Raw genomic sequence first — 18644 nt, 5'->3', positions numbered from 1 at the left:
CCTCCCAAAGTGCTGGGATTACAGGCTTGAGCCACCGCGCCCGGCCACTTTTATTTTTATTTTTATTTTTTGAGACGGAGTCTCACTCTGTCGCCCAGGGTGGAGTGCAGTGGCGCAATCTCAGCTCACTGCAACCTCCACCTCCCTGGTTCAAGCAATTACCTTGTCTCTGCCTCCTGAGTAGCTGGGCTTATGGGCGCATGCCACCACCACACCCAGCTAAATTTTTTGTATTTTTAATAGAGACAGGGTTTCACCATGTTGGCCAGACTGGACTCAAACTCCTGATCTCAGGCAATCTGCCCACCTCAGCCTCCCAAAGTGCTGGGATTACAGGCATGAGCTACCAAGCCCAGCCGAAAGCAAGCTTATTATGCTCACTTTGGCACTGGAGAAGACCTCTCATAAACAGCAGACAATTTTCTCAGAAAACCTATGTGTAATGAATGTGGACAAGGATTCATTGATGGCTCTAGAGTTGAAATTCATCACTAACTAGATTTAGGAGACAGCCCCAATATCTTTAATAAAATATATTGGGCTTTAACGATAGCTGAGTCTTTCCCATTCATGAGTTTTCATCTGTAAGCCCATCACCTTGTCAGTGTTGGAAACTTCAGAAATGTGACGCACCTTCAGATGGATTAAAGTCTTCATGTTTATTAAGGAGTCTATGACAATGCTACATCTTTTACAGGTAATGAGTATGGTTAGGGTTGTCTTCACAGTTGAAAGCCTTTCATTTAACCAGAGACATTACAGGGGAGACACTATAAAAAGTAAGTGCTTTAAATATTCCTGCTTATGTTATGTTCATCTTTATGCCAATATTTTTACGCTGTCCAATTCATCAGATTTTCTTTCTTGTTTAGTGATACTCCCCCCAAAAATACTAGCCTTCCCAAGTTAGTGGAAACAGTGTACTATTTTGTTGACAGAAACTAAAGAAGATCAGTCAGGGGTGGTGGTCCATGCCTATAGTCCCAGCTTCTCAGGGGGTTAAAGCAAGAGGATCACTTAGTCCCAGGAGTTCGAGGCTACAGGGCACTGTAAATGCATCTGTGAATAAACAATCCAGCCTGGGCAACAGAGAGACCTCATCTCAAAAACAAAACAAAACAAAACAAAATGCTGGGCGCAGTGGCTTATGCCTGTAATCCCAGCACTTTGGGAGGCTGAGGAGGGAGAGTCACTTGAGCCCAGGAGTTTGAGACTAATTTGGGCAACATAGTGAGACCCCATCTCTACAACAAAAATTTAGCCAGGCGTGTTGTTGCATGCCTATAGTCCCAGCTTTTGAGGGGCTGAGGCAGAAGCATTTCTTGAGCCTGAGAGGTCAATGCTGCAGGGAGCCCTGATCATTCCACTGCATGCTAGATGCTAGTCTGGGTGACAGAGCAAGACTGTCTCAAAAGAAAAAAAAAAAGCCAAGTCTTGCCTAATAATGGTCAGAGTTTATAGAGGTACAACCAGTTTGAAATAGTTTTTGGAAGTATCTACTAAAATTAACATATTCATACCTTATAACTCTTTGCTGTCACATACATCATATTATTAAGGTTCCTCTACAGAATAGGCACTGAATTTGAAGATGGGAGCCCTGACTGAAGTATGTACCACACTCTCCACACATCCATGGTGTTTCTCCAGTGTAGATCCTCTTATGCATATTAAGATTCAAGTGATCCAGCAATCCCACTATTAGCTGTATATCCAAAGGAAAGGAAATTCGTGTGTTGAACTACTATCTGTACTCCTATATTTATTATAGTACTATTTGCAATAGCTAACGTATGAAACAATTCTAAATATTCATCAACAGAAAATGGTAAAGAAAATGTGGCATACATACACAAAGATACACTATTTAACCATAAAAAATAATAAAAATACTGTCATTTATGGCAAGGTAAAGATAAGCTTTGGAGAACATGAAGTTGAGTGATGTAAATTCAGGCCCAGAAAGACAAATACTACAGGTTATCACACATATGTGGAAGTCTGGGCAACAGAGCAAGACTATTCTCAAAAATCACAGAAGCAGCATAGCATTGGCCAGGCACGGTGGCTCATGCCTGTAATCCCAGCACTTTGGGAGGCCAAGGCAGGTAGACCATTTGAGGTTGGGAGTTCAAGACTAGCCTGGCCAACGTGGTGAAACCCAGTGTCTACTAAAAATACAAAAATTAGGCTGGGCATGGTGGCTCACGCCTGTAATCCCAGCACTTTGGGAGGCTGAGGTGGGGGGAATCACCTGAAGTCAGGAGTTCAAGACCAGCTTGGCCAATATGGCAAAAACTCATTCCCTACTAAAAATACAAAAATTAACCGATTGTGGTGGTGGCCACCTGTAGTCCCAGCTACTCGGGAGGCCAAGGCAGGGAGAATCATTTGAACATGGGAGGCAGAGGTTGCAGTGAGCCGAGATCATGCCATTACACTCCAGACTGGGCGACGGAGTGATACTCCATCTCAAAAAAAAAAAAAAAAAAGTACCAAAATTAGCTGGGCATGGTGGTGCATGCCTCTAATCCCAGCTACTCAGGAGGTTTAGGCAGGAGAATCACTTGAACCCAGGAGGTGGAGGCTGCAGTGAGCCAGGATCATGCCACTACATTCAAGCCGGGGCAACAGAGCAAGACTCTGTTCTCAAAAATAAATAAATAAATAAAAATAAAAAAGGAGAAGCAGTGTGGCATAGCAATTACTAGAAGGGAAAAGTAGGAGGGGGGGTGGATGATGAAAGATTGGTTAACAGATACAAAAGTACAGTAAGATGAAAGGAACAAGTTCTAGTGTTCCACAGCACTAAAGGTGACTATAATTAATAATAATTTATTTTCAAATAACTAGAACAGTTTTTGAAGGTTCAAAACACAAAGAAATGATAAATGATCAACACAAATAAATGATAAATGAGGTGATGGATATGCTAATAACACTGATTTGATCATTATACATTGTATACATGTATTGAAATATCATGCTGTAACCCATAAATATGGACAATAATTATATGTCATTTAAAAATAATGATAAAATCATATCGAGATTCAAGCGCCTCTTGTAGCGCTTCCCACAGTCCTCACATTTAGATGTTTTTTCTCCACTGTGGTCTCTTTGTTGGTCTTGAAGGCATGAACTGTGCACAATGCTCTTCCCACAGTCCTCACATTGAAGTACTTTTTCTCTACTGTGGAGTCTCTGATGGGTTAGATGAGTTGAGGCCCATCTGAAGCCCTTTCCACACTCCTCACATTTGTAAGGCTTTTCTCCAGTGTGAATTCTTTGATGGAAACGAAGTTTTGAATTCTCAGTAAACCTCTTCCCACACTCTTCACATTTGAATGGTTTTTCTCCAGTATGGAGTCTCTTATGTCTCAAAATACCTGAGGCCCACCTGAAGCTCTTTCCACATTCCTTACAATTATAAGGTCTTTCTCCCGTGTGGACCCTCTGGTGCGAGTCAAGATTAAACTTACTAATGTAGCCCTTCCCACACTTCTGACATTTATACAGTTTTTCTCCTCTGTGGGCTGTCTGATGAGAATGGCCCCGTGAATTCATATGAAATCTCTTCCCACATCCATCGCACTTGAATGTTGCTTCTCCACTGTGGATCCGCTGATGTCTCGAAAGACGTGAGGACCACCTGAAGCTCTTCCCACATACGTTACAGTTATATGGTTTGTCTCCTGTATGGTCCATCTGATGCTTACAGAGATCTTGCCTACAAGTGAAGCTCCTTCCACATTCTTCACATTTGCATAGCTTCTCTCCTGTGTGGTCCCTGCAATGACCATTAAGTGCTGATCTCTGACCAAAGCTATTACTGCAGGTATCACATCTGAATGATTTCTCTTGCATGTGGACCATGGAATGCCTATTAAGATTTGATCTACTATGGAAGCTCTTACCACATATATAACATTTGAATGGCTTCTCCCCAGTATGGATTCTTTGATGTTCCCGAAGCTGGGAATTGTGAATGAAGGCCTTCCCACATTCCTCACAAATATGAGGTTTTTCTCCTGTGTGTAATTTGCAATGAACATACATTCCTGATCTACGGCTGAAACTTTTCCCACACTGCTCACATTTGAATGGTTTCTCTCCAGTGTGGATTCTCTGATGAGTTTGCAGTTGTGAGTTCTGACTAAATTCCTTACTACACACATCACACTTATAGAGTTTCTTTCCCTTGTGAACTTTCTGATGAAGAGCTGAGCCGTAACAGAAGCTCTTCCTGTACTCATTACATGTATGGGACATCTTTCCTGAGTGCAGTTGTTGATGAAGATCAAGGATGGTGACATCACTGAAGAATTTTTTACACTTCCCATCCTCGGAAGGTGTCTGTCCTATGTGAATTATAGATAGTCCTGCGTCAACCTGGGAGCGGACATCACCTTGTGTGGAGAACTGAGAGCTACTTATCATGGAGTCTTGAGGCCTAGTTAACTCACTTGCAGTTTGTTCCCAGACTTGCTGGCAAGACCACTCTTCATGTGGTCCTGTTTCTGGCACAGACTCCAACTCAGTTTGGATCTTGCCGCCTATAAGGACACAGAATTAAGAGGTGTGGGTAAGTGAAGTCTTTGTTCAGTGTTTTCAGGATTTCACTTAGGACATGGCCTGAAACTTTACTGAATACAAGGAAGGCACAGTTTGTGTTTTCCAAGTGCACCACGGTCTCTTGTCACGAAACCAGTTTGAACTACATAATGTCTCATACGTGGTAGAAAGATTTAATTTAAAATAGTAATATAATACAGTTAACTTGTTACTATTTCTACCAATTTCCTAGTTAGTCTAAAATCTTGCATGGTATATTATGTAACTACTAAATTATATATGTGATGAATCAGAAGGAACTTTAAGGGTAGGAAGACTTCAAGATGGCTGACTAAAGACACACAGAGCTTGCCTCCTCCACAAAGAGCCAAAATAATGAGCAGTGCTCACTTCAGCAGCGCATATGGTAAAACTGGAATGAACAGCCTCTGCGCAAGGCTGATATACAAATTCATGAAGTGTTCTATATATTTTATTAGTAAAAAATTTAAAAAGCAAATAGATAATCATACATCAAATAGCATCTAAGAGGGATCATTGGAATTCAGCAGAGAAGTGAAAAGAAACACCCAAAGCACAAAAGGAGAGCGAAGGGAGGTAGCCCTTCTAGCCGTGATCACCTGAAAGCCCGGAAAGGCTCCTCAGTGCTGGGAAAGGGTAAGTGAGAGGGCCCTAGTGGTTTCATTTCCACTGTGGACTCCAGCAGTCAGCCATGAGAAACGTCCTCGACCCCTGCGGGCCCTGAGACTAGTGTAGGGGGCTACCTGGAGTCCATGCAAGGGCACTGCTTCAGAGAAGGCGCTCATGATGGGTTCCACACACTTCCTGAGACTCAAGCAGTTATGGCACAGCGCTATTTTGAGAGCCGCACCCCCGGCAGACTGCATCTTGCCCTGGGGCCCAACAGCCCTTGCATCTCCAAATCCCTGGGGCCCCATCGACATGTCCCCACAGCCACCCGGAGGGTTGCAATAGTGCAATGCCTGTTAGACCCAGCAGTACGGCAGAGTCCCCAGCAATCTAGGCCACATAGTGTCCTATTCTCTGGCGAATGGGCAGAGCGGCACACCAGGGAGTCTGCCCCCAATACAGTACAAAAGGACCCAAAGTGTGCACTCACCAGAGCTTGAAAGCTGCCTGTCTGGGGCTGCTGCCTCTAACAGCAACGCTCCCTCACCCCCAGCAGCAGGGCCACTGTACACTTACACGTGTTCTCACTCTGAGGAAAGGCTCTCCGCACACTCTGCCACTGCCACCCAAGCACACCTCCTAAAGGCTTGGGGAACCCCTTGCACTGCCCACCACAACCTGTGCCCGTGCACAGGACAAGCCCACTTCACTTGGTGCCACCCATCTCAGTGCCAAAGCATGACACAGAGGGACCTGGGGATTGCTCCACCCTGTGTTGCCTCAGGCACACGTGTGCGCAAACAGGAGACCTGACAAAGACCCAGCTTGTGTGCTGGCAGTGCTGGAGCACGCCATCTGGGGGCCTAGGGATCACGCCGCCTCTTCCACCACAGCCTACATCTGCCTGCGCCACTGAAAGGCCTGAGGACAGGCTCACCTGGCCTGGCATCATGCCTCCACTACCCAAGCATACCACTTGGGGCTACTGAGATCACCCTGCCATGTTGGTTGCCCCAGGCATGAGCATGTACCATGGAGGGAGCCTTACAACAGACCCAGAACCCTGCCACAGGTGCCCAAGCCTGCTGTCCGGAGGCCTAAGGATTTCTCTGCCCTGATCACCACCACTGGCATCTGTGCACTCCTCCTAGTGACCTGAGGAAAGGTCCTACAAACCTGCTGCCACCACCACCGCTGATACTCCCCTGCACACACCATGGGGGGCCTCAGGACTGGCCCACCCAGCCCATCACCACTACCTCTAACACCAGTGCACACAGCCTGGAAACCTGAGGGTTATCCTGCCACCACTGTTGGGTACTGTGCTCAGTACCTGGGTGCCAGGATCATTTACAACGCAGACCTCAGCACCACACAATATACCTAGGTAAGAAACCTGCACATGTACCTCCTGAATCTTAAAATAAAAATTGAACAGCTGAAAGTCCTCCTTTTAAGACATTCTATTACAGTGGGTAGAGACGACAGCTAAATAGAAATATATAAAACACAGTATAAGGCAACACCAGAAGGGTAAAGATAGGATGGTATTCCATTCTTTTTTCTTCCTTTCTCCCTTTCTCGCCCACCCCTCTCTCTCCCTCCTTTCCTCCCTCCCTCCCTCCCTCTTTCTTTCTTTCTTGAGATACAGTCTCACTCTGTCACCCAGGCTACAGCGTAGTGGCACAACCCCAGCTCACTGCAACCTCTGCCTCCTGGGTTCAAGTGATTCTTGTGCCTCAGCCACCCAAGTAGCTGGGATTACAGGACTGTGCTACCACACCCAGCTAATTTTTGTATTTTTAGTAGAGTCAGAGTTTCGCCATGCTTGCCAGGCTAGTCTCAAACTCCTGATCTCATTCTATCTGCCTGCCTCAGCCTCCCAAAGTGCTGAGATTACAGGTGTAAGCCACCACACCCAGCTGGTATTTTAAATAGAGTGGTCAGAGAAGGCCTTTCTCATGATACTAAAACTGAACAGAGACCAGAATAAAGGAAGGGTCAGAAGGGTTTGAGGTGAAAGATTATTCCAATCAGAAAGAAAAGCATATATAAACTCTAAGACAGAAGCTTCTGTAGTAGACAGAACGATGGTCCTTGAAAGATGTCCACATCCAACTCCCAGGACCTATGAACCTGTTACGTTATACAGCAGGAGATTAAGGCTGCAGATGCAATTAAGATCACTAGTCAGCTAAACAGAGAGTAGGAAGATCATTCTAGATTATGCAGGAGTGACCGATCTAATCACAAGGGACCTAAAAGGTGGAAAACAGAGGCTTAAGAAGGGTGGTGGCATGACTATGGAAGAATGGTCGGGGATGCAATGTAGCTGCTTTTGAAGATGGAGGAAGAGAAACAAAAGCCAAGGAGTGTGGACAGTGCCTACGGATTGGTAAACTAAAGTGAAGGCTTCTCCCCAAGAACATTTAGTCAGGAACAAAGCCCTAGGGACACCCTGATTTTTGTCCAGTGAGATGTGTGAGACTTCAGGTCTGAAGAACAGAAAGATAATTGTTTGTTGTTTAATCTGCTAAGTGTGTGGTCACTGGGTACCAGCAACAGGCGATACAGTGTCTGTGGCAGGATGGAGAAACAGCAGGGAATATAACTTGGCTGGAAAATGAAGATGTAGTCAGGGAGGCAGTGGGGGATGAAGAGCAGATCCAGGGTCTCTAAAAGTCACTTAAAGCAGTTGTAACGTTAATACAAATAAGAAGCCACAAAGGCTTTTAAGCTGAGGAATGGCAATCTGACTTATGTTTCCTAAGGATCACTTTGGCTGCTATGAGGAAAACAGATGTCAGGGTGGGAAGAGGGGCTGGGGGAGCAGGACAACCAGCAGGAAGGAGGTTGTAAGAATCCAGGAAACAGGTTTGGCCGTTTATGCCAGGGCAATGGAGTTGGGTAATGGACAGAAGTAAAACAGATGGGAGGGTCGCATACGAGGATTCATGGTTGCTTGGTTCTTACCTGAATTCCCTTCTTTTTGAGTTGCTGTCTCCATGATCCAAAGCTTTTCTTCTCTTTGGAAGTGAAAAGTATCTTGGTAGGAAAGTTGATGCCCTGTGAACAGTCAGATGCTTAATCCCAATACATCTTAGGTAAAATTTACTAGAAATTTAGGTTCTCACTGCACACTCAAACTTGAAAACTGATATGGTTTGGCTGTGTCCCCACCCAAATCTCATCTTGAATTGTATTTCCCATAATCCCCACATGTCATAACAGGGACCTGGTGGGATGTAGCTGAATCATAGCGGCCGTTTCCTTCATGCTGTTCTCATGAGAGTGGGTGAGTTCTCAGGAGATCTGATGGTTTTATAAGGGGCCTTTCCCCCTTTGCTCGGCACTTCTTCCTGTTGCACTGTGAAAAAGGTGCCTTTCTTCCCCTTGGCTTTCCACCATGACTGTAAGTTTCCTGAGGCCTCCCCAGCCATGCGGAACTGTGAGTCAATGAAACATCTTTTCTTTTTTAATTTTATTTATTTATTTATTTATTTTTGAGATGGAGTCTCGTTCTGTCACCCAGGCTGGAGTGCAGTGGTGCTATCCCAGCTCACTGCAACCTCCGCCTCCTGGGTCCAAGCTATTCTTCTGCCTTAGCCTCCTGAGTAGCTGGGATTACAGGCAAGTGCCACCATACCCGGCTAATTTTTGTATTTTTAGTAGAGATGGGGTTTCATCATATTGGCCAGGCTGGTCTCGAACTCCTGACCTAGTGATCCACCTGCCTCAGCCTCCCAAAGTGCTGGGATTACAGGCGTGAGCCACCGCACCCAGCCTGTCTTTTCTTTATAAATTACCCAGTCTCTAGTATTTCTTCCTAGCAGTGTAAGAACAAACTAATACAAACACCCTAGGGTACAAAGCCATTCCTGGGGCCTGACATTCCATTACAGAGGGTGCCTGTGCTCACCCACTGAGAGCAGGTTCCTGAAGTTCTCCAGCATCACATCTCGGTACAGCTTCTTCTGGGCAGGGTCCAGCAGCCCCAGCTCCTCCTCAGTGAACACCACAGCTACATCCTTAAAGGTTACTGCCTCCTACAACATCAAACATATATAATCCCAATGTCATGACCAGTGATTCTTGGGAGAGCGGTGGCACTGAGCAGGTGAAGGGGATGAGTGAGAAGTTGCTGTGGATCTTGAGAGATGTAGGTCAACTTACAGATTTCCCATTCATTCTGTCTGTATCCTGGCAATGACACACACTGATTTTCCGGAGCTCCACCAGAAGTCCAATGATGAAAAAGTCCTATAGGTTTACTTTGTGCACTTACTGAGTCTCCTTGCAAGTAACCCTCTAGGACTCTAAATGCAGCATCCTGGGCTACGCATATATAGGTTTCAATGAATCATGCCAGTTGCCCCAGTAACATTTAGCAATTCAGTCCCAACCTTGTTTGATAATGCCCATTGTTCTCTCTCATACTTGAACCCTGGATATAATCATTTTTCTTTTTTTTTTTCCTAATTTTTATTTTTTGAGATGGAGTCTTGCTCTGTCGCCCAGACTGGAGTACAGTGGCGCTATCCCAGCTCACTGCAACCTCCGCCTCCTGAGTTCAAGCAATTCTCCTGCCTCAGCCTCTCGAATAGCTGGGATTACAGGCGCCCACCACCATGCCCGGCTAGTTTTTGTATTTTTAGTAGAGACGGGGTTTCACCATGTTGGCCAGGCTGGTCATGAACTCCTGACCTTAGGCGATCTGCCCACCTCAGCCTCCCAAAGTGCGGGGATTACAGGCGTGAGCCACCGCACCCGGCCCATGTTTTTCAGTATCTGCCAAACTAACAAGTTTATGGTTATCTGTGTGGGACAGCTATGGAGTGGGTCCTCTGTATTCAAGCCACAAACTACATATATTAATTGCAGCATTGAATGTCATGATCTAGAGCCAGTGTGCCTATGATCACACTGAGCGTGTGTGCTCCCTCACAAGGCTCAATCCCAAGGCTCTGTGCCTTTGCCTGCCCAGCTACGGGACCTTGGATAACTTTGCCTGCATGCATTCGTTTCCTTTCTGTATAAAGAGTGTCACATCAGTTTTCTCCAGGAATAAACAAGAGAATATAAATGGGGAAAGTCTCTGGCACAGACTAGGTATTTAATTAACATTAGTTGATTTTATTACCTTTTTTTCTTTTTTTTTTGAGACGGAGTTTCATTCTTGTTGCCCAGGCTGGAATGCAGTGGTGCAAACTCAGCTCATGGCAACCTCTGCCTCCCCGGTTCAAGCAATTCTCCTGCCTCAGCCTTCTGAGTGGCTGGGATTACAGGCATGCACCACTATGCCCAGCTAGTTTTGTATTTTTAGTAGAGACAGGGTTTATCCATGTTGGTCAGGCTGGTCTCAAACTCCCGACCTCAGATGATCTGCCCGCCTCGGTCCCCCAAAGTGCTAGGAAAAAAAAAGTGAGCCACCGCACCCGGCTGGTAATGTCCTTTATTCATATTTCTTTGGATTTTTTATTATAACTTTCATTATAGTTATCTATTTCATTTCAAGTCAGTATAGTATTACAGGGAACTGATGATCTATCATTATCTATTCTAAATAATGAATATTTAATTTTATGTCATTTTCATTATTACCAATCCTGCAAAGAAAATCGTGTTATGTGGACCTTACTCTCCTGTCTGATTATTGAAAATAATTTTGGCCAGGTATGGTAGCTCATGCCTGTAATCTCAGTACTTTCAGAGGCTGAGACAAGCAAATCATTTGAGCTCTGGAGTTCGAGACCAGCCTTGGCAACATAGCAAAATTCTGTCTCTACAAAATATACAAAAATTAGCTGGGCATGGTGGCACGTGACTATAATCCCAGACACTTGGGAGGTTGAGACAGAAGAATCATTTGAACCCAGGAGGTGGAGGTTGCAGTGAGCCAAGATTGCCTCACTGTACTCCAGCCTGGGCAACAGAGCAAGACTCTGTTTCTAAAAAGAAATAACATAAAATAATAAATAAATTAATTTAATTAAATAAAATAATTTCAAACCAGGTGCAGTGATTCACACCTGTAATCCCAGTGCTTTAAGAGGCTAAGGTGGGGGGATTGCTTGAATTCAAGAGTTCAAGACCAGCCTAGGCAACAGAGCAAGACACCGTCTTTATAAATTTTAAAAACTAGCCAGTCATGGTGATGCGTGCCTGTAATCCTAGCTACTTGGGAGGCTGAGGCAGGGAGATCTGGACCCCAGGGGTTCAAGGCTGCAGTGTACTACACTTACATCACTGTACTCTATCCTGGGCAACAGAGCAAAACTCTGTCTCTAAAAGAATAAGAATAAACTAAAATAAAATAATTTCAAATGAAAATTACAGTGTCAAAAAATAAGAATGTTCAAAATTGCGATCATGTATGTCAGATCCCAATTTTTTGTCAAACTCCAAAATCTTTCAAGGGGATACATTACCCTGGTTTTTCTTAAAATAGCCAAAGGCAGATTATCAAATTTCCTGTGATGTTGATAATCTCATTAGAGAGAATAATTCACCTTATTAATCCCATGTATTTGATTATAAATAATACTATCACCTTTTCAAACATGTACTGGCCACTTCTATTTCTTCTCTAAAATTTACCAATTAATGTACTGTCCTTTATTCATATTCCTTTGATTTTTTTTTTCTCCATTTTGTACATGAGATTCTTATTCTGGAGTGTGTGCTTTTTAGATATCAAAGTGGTAAATATTTTCACCTTAGGCTGTTATATTTCCTGGTAACACTCTGTAAGCCATCTTTGCCATTAGGAATGTAAAGATTTTCTATAATGAGTGTAGCAATCACTGTCCTTTGGTGCCTGGAGTACTAGGTGCACCTGAGGAGGTGACACAACAGGAAGAGAAGAGGGTCCCCTGAGGAGAGGTCAGGGAGGAGCTATGTAACCAACGGTTGTCATCACTCAAGAGGGCACTCCAGACACCCATACCAGAAGGCACAGGTCCTTCAATGGAGAATCCTCTTTCTTCTCTCTCTCTTTCAATTTAGCAAAATAGCTAACATGCCAACCCTGGGTTTCCTCTCTGAACCTCAGTAGGTTTCTCATATTTCACATATTTAAGAGGAAGATGAGGCTGAGAATTGCATCATTCAGCTGTTCTGAGGAACAAACAAAGGAACAGAACACAGTGACTAGAGAATCTTCTGATATCATGGACATTTGAAACTAAAGTTACCTATCATTTTGGTCAAACACCTTAACACATAAAGGAATAAGAAAAGACCAGTAAATAAAATACACACAATGCATGACTTAAGCATGGGGAAAACAAAAGCTAGCTCTTCCTATGTGAAAATCTCCAAAAATTCTTCTGTGAAGCCACAGTTACAGTCTGCTGTGCTGTGCCACATGTGGATATTTTATCTACCAAACAGCCAACATGGCACATGTCAAAAGTACCCTTTCAAAACTGAGCTCCTAGTGCCTGAGTATAAAGTAGTTAAAAAGAAACATTGGTGGGTGCGGTGGCTCACACCTGTAATCCCAGCATTTTGGGAGGCTGAGGCGGGCAGATCATTTGAGGCCAGGAGTTCGAGACCAGCCTGGCCAACATGGTGAAACCTCGTCTCTACTAAAAATACAAATATTAGCCAAGCGTAGTGATAGGCGCCTGTAATCCCAGCTACTCAAGAGGCCGAGGCAGGAGAATTGCTTGAACCCAGGAGGTGGAGGTTGCAGTGAGCCAAGACTGTGCCACTGCACTCCAGCCTGGGTGACAAAGCAAGATTCCATCTTGAGGAAAAAAAAAAAAAAGAAGCATCAATGCAATGGGAACATGATGCAACCATAAATAATGAACATTACATAATATTAAACAAAAAGAACACAGTTTAAATTAGATAAGTATCAATACAAATACAGTTATGAATATACATGAGGAATAGCATGAGAAAATAAAAACCCCTAATTAGTGAGAAGAGATGCAGTGAAATGGGAGAATTTCTACTCATAACACAAATAATGGTAAAAGTAAACAAAACCAAAACCAAATGCAAATTGAACACGAAAGAAACAAGCAAGCACTTGGCACACAGCAGGTGCACAAATAACTGTTGTTCTCCTTGAGTCTTCCCAAGACTGAGAAAAACACGTGACAATCTTAAGCAGCGAAACAGAATTTGAACAGCAAAACAGACCAGACTTGCTCACCTTGAACATGGTCATTTTTCCTCCTCTGGGGAATTTGCAGAGTTCTCAGTTATGCAGTTCAAGGGAAGACAGAATTGTGCCTGGAACGTGCCATGGAAGGCAATAAAAGAGACATGAAGAGGTGGTCAGGGATGCCGCCCAACAACATGAACATGTATTGTGAATTAGCACTTGAATGTTCACAGCAGCATTATTCATAATAACCGCAAACTGCACACAACAAAAATGCCCTCCTACGGGTAAATGGACAGACAAATGTGGCCTATCCATACAATGAAATCTTACTTGGAAATTTAAAGAAATGAAGTACTGACTCATGCTATAACATGCATGAACCCTGGAAACATGTTAAACAAAAGACACAAAAAGTCACAAAAAGCCATGGATTGTATGATCGCATTTATGTGAAATGTTCAGAATAGGCAAATGTATAATAGAGAAAGTAGATTCGTGGTTGCTTCACATTTGAGGTAAGAATGAGGTTTAACTGTACATAGGCACAAGGAGTCCAAACGTGAGATGAAAATGATCTAAACTGAATCATGATGATGGTTATTCCACTTCACAAAATTCCTAAAAATCATTGAATTCTATGCCTGAAATGGATGAAAGCGATATGTGAAATATATCTTGACAGAATTGGAAAAAATAATTGTTAATCTGCATGTCACTGAAATCAGTAAGAATGAATTCTGAGTCCATATCTATAGAATATTTATAGGTGAATGAAGGAATAAATAAATGGGGGAGAAATGGATACTCATCTTCACAGTAGAATGTCCACTAATAATGTATCTCCCCATAAGAAACTTTATTATTTTCAAAATTTAAAAAAAGTAACTTCACAGTGGACAAATCTGAAAGACTTCATCTTGGCCAAGTGAACAAAAGTGAGATCACTAGTGAAGATGAAGGGGTGGCCTGCCCCTCCACACCTGTGGGCGTTTCTCGTTAGCTAGAAGAAGAGACTTGAGAAAAGAAATGAGACAGAGAAAGTCTATACAGAGACAAAGTATAGAGAAAGAAAAAGTGGGCCCAGGGGACCGGCGCTCAGCATACAGAGGATCCACACTAGCACCGGTCTCTGAGTTCCCTCAGTATTTATTGATCATTATCTTTACCATCTTAGAAAAAGGGAAGTGGCAGGATAATAGGATCATCTAGGGAGGTCAGCAGTAAGACATATGAATAAAGATCTCTGTGACATGAATAAGTTTAAGGAAAAGTGCTGTGCCTTGATATGCCTATACAAACATCTCCATAAACCTTTTTAGTGCATAAGGAGCAGGCATTGTCCCTAGCACATCCCACCTTTTGCCCTAAGGCGGTCTTCTCCCATCTTAGTAAATAGAACATACAATCGGATTTTACACCGAGATGTTCCATTGCCCAGGGATGGGCAGGAGACAGATGTTTTTCTCTATCTCAACTGCCAAGAGGCCTTCTTTCCTCTTATATTAATCCTCCTCAGCACAGACCCTTCACGGGTGTCAGGCTGGGGGACGATTAGGTCTTTCCCTTCCCACAAGGCCATATTTCAGACTATCACATGGGGAGAAACCTTGAACAATACCTAGCTTTCCTAGGCAGAGGTCCCTGCGACCTTTGGCAGTGTACATGTCCCTGGGTACTTGAGATTAAGAGAAGGGTGATGACTTTTCACAAGCATACTGCCTTCAGGTGCTTGTTTAATAAAGCACACTCTGCACAGCCCAAAATCCGTTAAACCTTGAGTCACCACAGCACATGTCTCTTGCAAGGACAAAGTTGGGGGTAGGGTCACAGATTAACAGCATCTCAAATACAGAACAAAATGGAGTCTCTTATGTCTACTTCTTTCTATATAGACATAGTAACAGTCTGATCTCTCTTTCTTTTCCCCACAGAAGGGACAAACCAACATCATTTGGACACTGTTATGTTGCAATGAAAAGGACACCTCACTACTACTATGGTATCCCTACCAACCATGCATAATCTAAACCTAAACATGAAATTTATCAGACAAACCCCAAATGAATGTCTTTCTATAAAACAACTGCCTATACTCTTCAAAAAACCATGCATGTAAAAGACAAAGGCTGTGGAATCCTTCTAGATTAAAGAAAAGTATAGAAATGTGACAATAAAGACAATGCATAAAATTCAACTTTGAATGGGGTTGCAGGTAAAAAGTGGGATAGTTATAAGGACCAAAATTTAAAAACTGAACAAATTTAAATATAGAAGCTGCAGATTAGATAACAATGTTATGTAATATGGTATCCAACACTATCTAATAAATAACACTACAACTACTATTAGTAGCTTTTTAACAGATCTATCTGATATGTAATAGATAACAATATTATTTAATATAATATTTAATTATTTTTTTGCCACAGAGTCTCACTCTGTCATCCAGACCAGAGTGCAGGGGTGCCATCTCAGCTCACTGTAGCCTCTGCCTCCCAGGTTCAAATGATTCTCATGCATCAGCCTCCCTAATAGCTGGGATTACAGGCGCACACCACCTCAAATTTTAAAAAAGTAACTTCACAGTGGACAAATCAGCTAATTTTTGTATTTTTAGTAGAGATGGGGTTTCTCAATGTTGGCCAGGCTGGTCTCAAACTCCTGGCCTTAAGTGATCCACTTGTCTCGGCCTCCCAAAGTACTGGGATTACAGACATGAGCCACTAGGCCTAGCTAGTATAATATCTAATAGTATCTAGCATGTTATGTGAAACCCTATAACCAGCCCTTCCTAAACTCCTCTTACTAAGACACCCCACAATTATCTTGAAATGTGGGCTTCCTTGCTGCAGAAAGCTACAAGCAACCGTCTGGCTACAGGTATGTTCCTGGTGGTATCTGGCTGATGAGCAACAACAAAGCAAACAGGAAAAATGTAAACACTTGGCAAATTTGGGTAAAGAGTATATGAGAATTTCTAATACTATTTTTGCAACTTTTGTATAGGTTTCAAATGATATGAAAATAAAGTGTTAAATTTTTTTTTTTTTTTTTTTTGAGAAGGGCGTTTCGCTCTTGTTGCCCAGGCTGGAGTATAATGGTACGAGCTGAGCTCACCACAACCTCCACCTTCCGGGTTCAAGTGATTCTCCTGCCTCAGCCTCCCAAGTAGCTGGGATTACAGGCATGCGCCACCATGCCTGGCTAATTTTGTATTTTCAGTAGAGATGGGGTTTCTCCATGTTGGTCAGGCTGCTCTCAAACTCCCGACCTCAGGTGATTCGCCCATCTCGGCCTCCCAAAGTGCTGGGATTGCAAGCGTGAGGCACCGCGCCCGGCCAATATCAGGAAACATTTACAAAAAAATTAGATAACAATGAGATAAATTAGGATGAGCATGATATAACATGGCAGTTCACTAGTTAATTTCCCTTTTGGCAGTGTTTCCAAATTTCCACAGTTAAACACATAAGGGAAAACATATTTTTTAAATTATGAAATTTTCTTTAAATGTTTATAAATAAATATGCAAATATACCAAAAGAAAGACTAAAAAGAAATGCATTCGAAGTTTAACAGTTACTATCTTTACATGCTGTATTCATGGGTAATTATAAACTTGTACTACTCATATTTCTCCAATTTCTGAACGCTCCACAATGATACCGTTGCATAACAAGTGAAATACTTGTAACAAATGAAATAGTTGTAATGAATGAAATAGTTGACAAACTCCCAGAACAGTCCAAGCCCATAAGCCTTGCTCTCGAGGTCCCTTCAATCAAGTCCTAACTTGCTTTCCCCACCAGATTCCAGCCAGTTCCTCTGCCTCAATGAGAATGTATCCAAAAGATTATCAACTAAGGCTCTGACCTGTAATGCCCAGGTTTCAACCGCAGATCCACCTCTTACTACTTCGGTGACTATGCGCAGATAACTCCTGCTCCTTTGTATCTGACTCATCTTTAAAACGGAAAAAAGTAGTACCTCTCCACAGAGCCATGGTGTGGCGAAAATTTGATTATTTTTATAAAGCCCTTGGAATAAAGTTACCAATTGAGGCTTAATTATTATCACCACCCATGCCTGAGGACACATCCTACACTCTTGGTTGGGGTGAGCATCTCTGTAAAAGAAAAAAAGCCAAGGACCACTCACGTAGAGCTTTGGTAGCCAAGAAGTCCCTCCCTGCAGGTCTTTTTGAGAATCACGCTGGGGAAGGAGAAAGCTGTGAAACACCCTGATCGCGTTGCCGGCCCGCATAAAAGTTAAATGTTCCTCTCCCTTCGTGGAAGTGGACACAACCCTCTCCTTCCTAAAAACAGGTCAGAAGCGTCCGGGATCACGCAGCGTCCTGCAGGAATCAGAGACAAGGGCGGGGATCCCTGTAGCTGGAGCTCTGACCCCACCCGGGGACCTGACAGGCTTCGTGGGAAATTAACACTAAGAAGAGACCACCAGTCACTAAAGGAAGGACTGCTTTAAGGCTTTCATTTGTGTTACCTCTTCCAGTTCCCAGAACGATTTCATTAGGATGGTCCTAAAGTCCCCATTTTAAAGAACAGCAGTGGGAGGTACAGGGACGTTAATAACATCCCAACCTTAAACTGTGAGAAAGTAGCCTCACAGGTGGGATGGAGGGAGGTGGGCTGAGCGAGCTGAGAGCCCCCAAAACCCTCAAACCAGGCGGCGTCCCGACCAAGTCCCAACCCCCAGCCTCATCTCCGGGGACGCGAGGACAACCCCAAGACCAAGAAGGCTCCGCGGACAAGAACGAAAAGAGCGGCTGTTGCACCTTCAAACCTCCGTTTTCCAACGAGGCTCCTTCTGCTCTTAGTCAACTTCCAGGTGGTTGCGAGCCCGCATCGTAAAGGGACATGTTGAGAAGGACCGACAAGACACACAACTGACACAAAACTACCACCGAAATGCACCGCAGCAACCTCACCCCCCGGGAGCGGAAGTGCCCCCTACCCGGCGCAGCGTGTGGACTACATTTCCCAGAATTCCCCGGATACGCCGCCCTGCGCCAACTTGCCCGTCATTCGACGGATCGCCGGCGCTACACTTCCTTGAATGCCAAAGGAGACGTTCTATAGTATCACCCTCCAGCGGGAAACCTGGAACTCCGCGGTGCTCTTTGACTAGACTTCCCGCAATGCCCACGAGGAATGAATTCCATATACCCGAGCGCCTGGTGAGGAATATGGACTGTGACCCTGAGAGTGGTCCTTCGCTTTCCCTGCGTCCTCGAGAGAAAATATTGAATAGACAGGAATTCCTGAAGTCTACACGCCTGCCATGATGACAGGAGTGT

At 43.7% G+C, this 18644-nt stretch overlaps 1 protein-coding gene across 1 annotated transcript; it reads right to left on the bottom strand.

The window, feature by feature from the left end:
- Window positions 1–640: 640 nt before the first annotated feature.
- Window positions 641–18279, bottom strand: ZNF284 (zinc finger protein 284). The gene is made up of 5 exons (XM_011997732.1): window positions 18131–18279; window positions 13373–13452; window positions 9125–9251; window positions 8179–8271; window positions 641–4556 (listed from the first exon to the last, which is right to left on the bottom strand). Exons 2-5 carry the CDS (start codon window positions 13385–13387, stop codon window positions 3013–3015), a joined length of 1779 nt encoding a protein of 592 aa, XP_011853122.1. The 5' UTR covers window positions 13388–13452; window positions 18131–18279; the 3' UTR covers window positions 641–3012.
- Window positions 18280–18644: the final 365 nt, after the last annotated feature.

Source organism: Mandrillus leucophaeus, unplaced genomic scaffold (genome assembly GCF_000951045.1).
Source record: "Mandrillus leucophaeus isolate KB7577 unplaced genomic scaffold, Mleu.le_1.0 Scaffold546, whole genome shotgun sequence".
Classification (NCBI taxonomy): Eukaryota; Metazoa; Chordata; class Mammalia; order Primates; family Cercopithecidae; genus Mandrillus; species Mandrillus leucophaeus.
The sequence above is the reverse complement of the archived record's forward strand: the minus strand, read 5'-3'. Positions and strand labels throughout refer to the sequence as shown.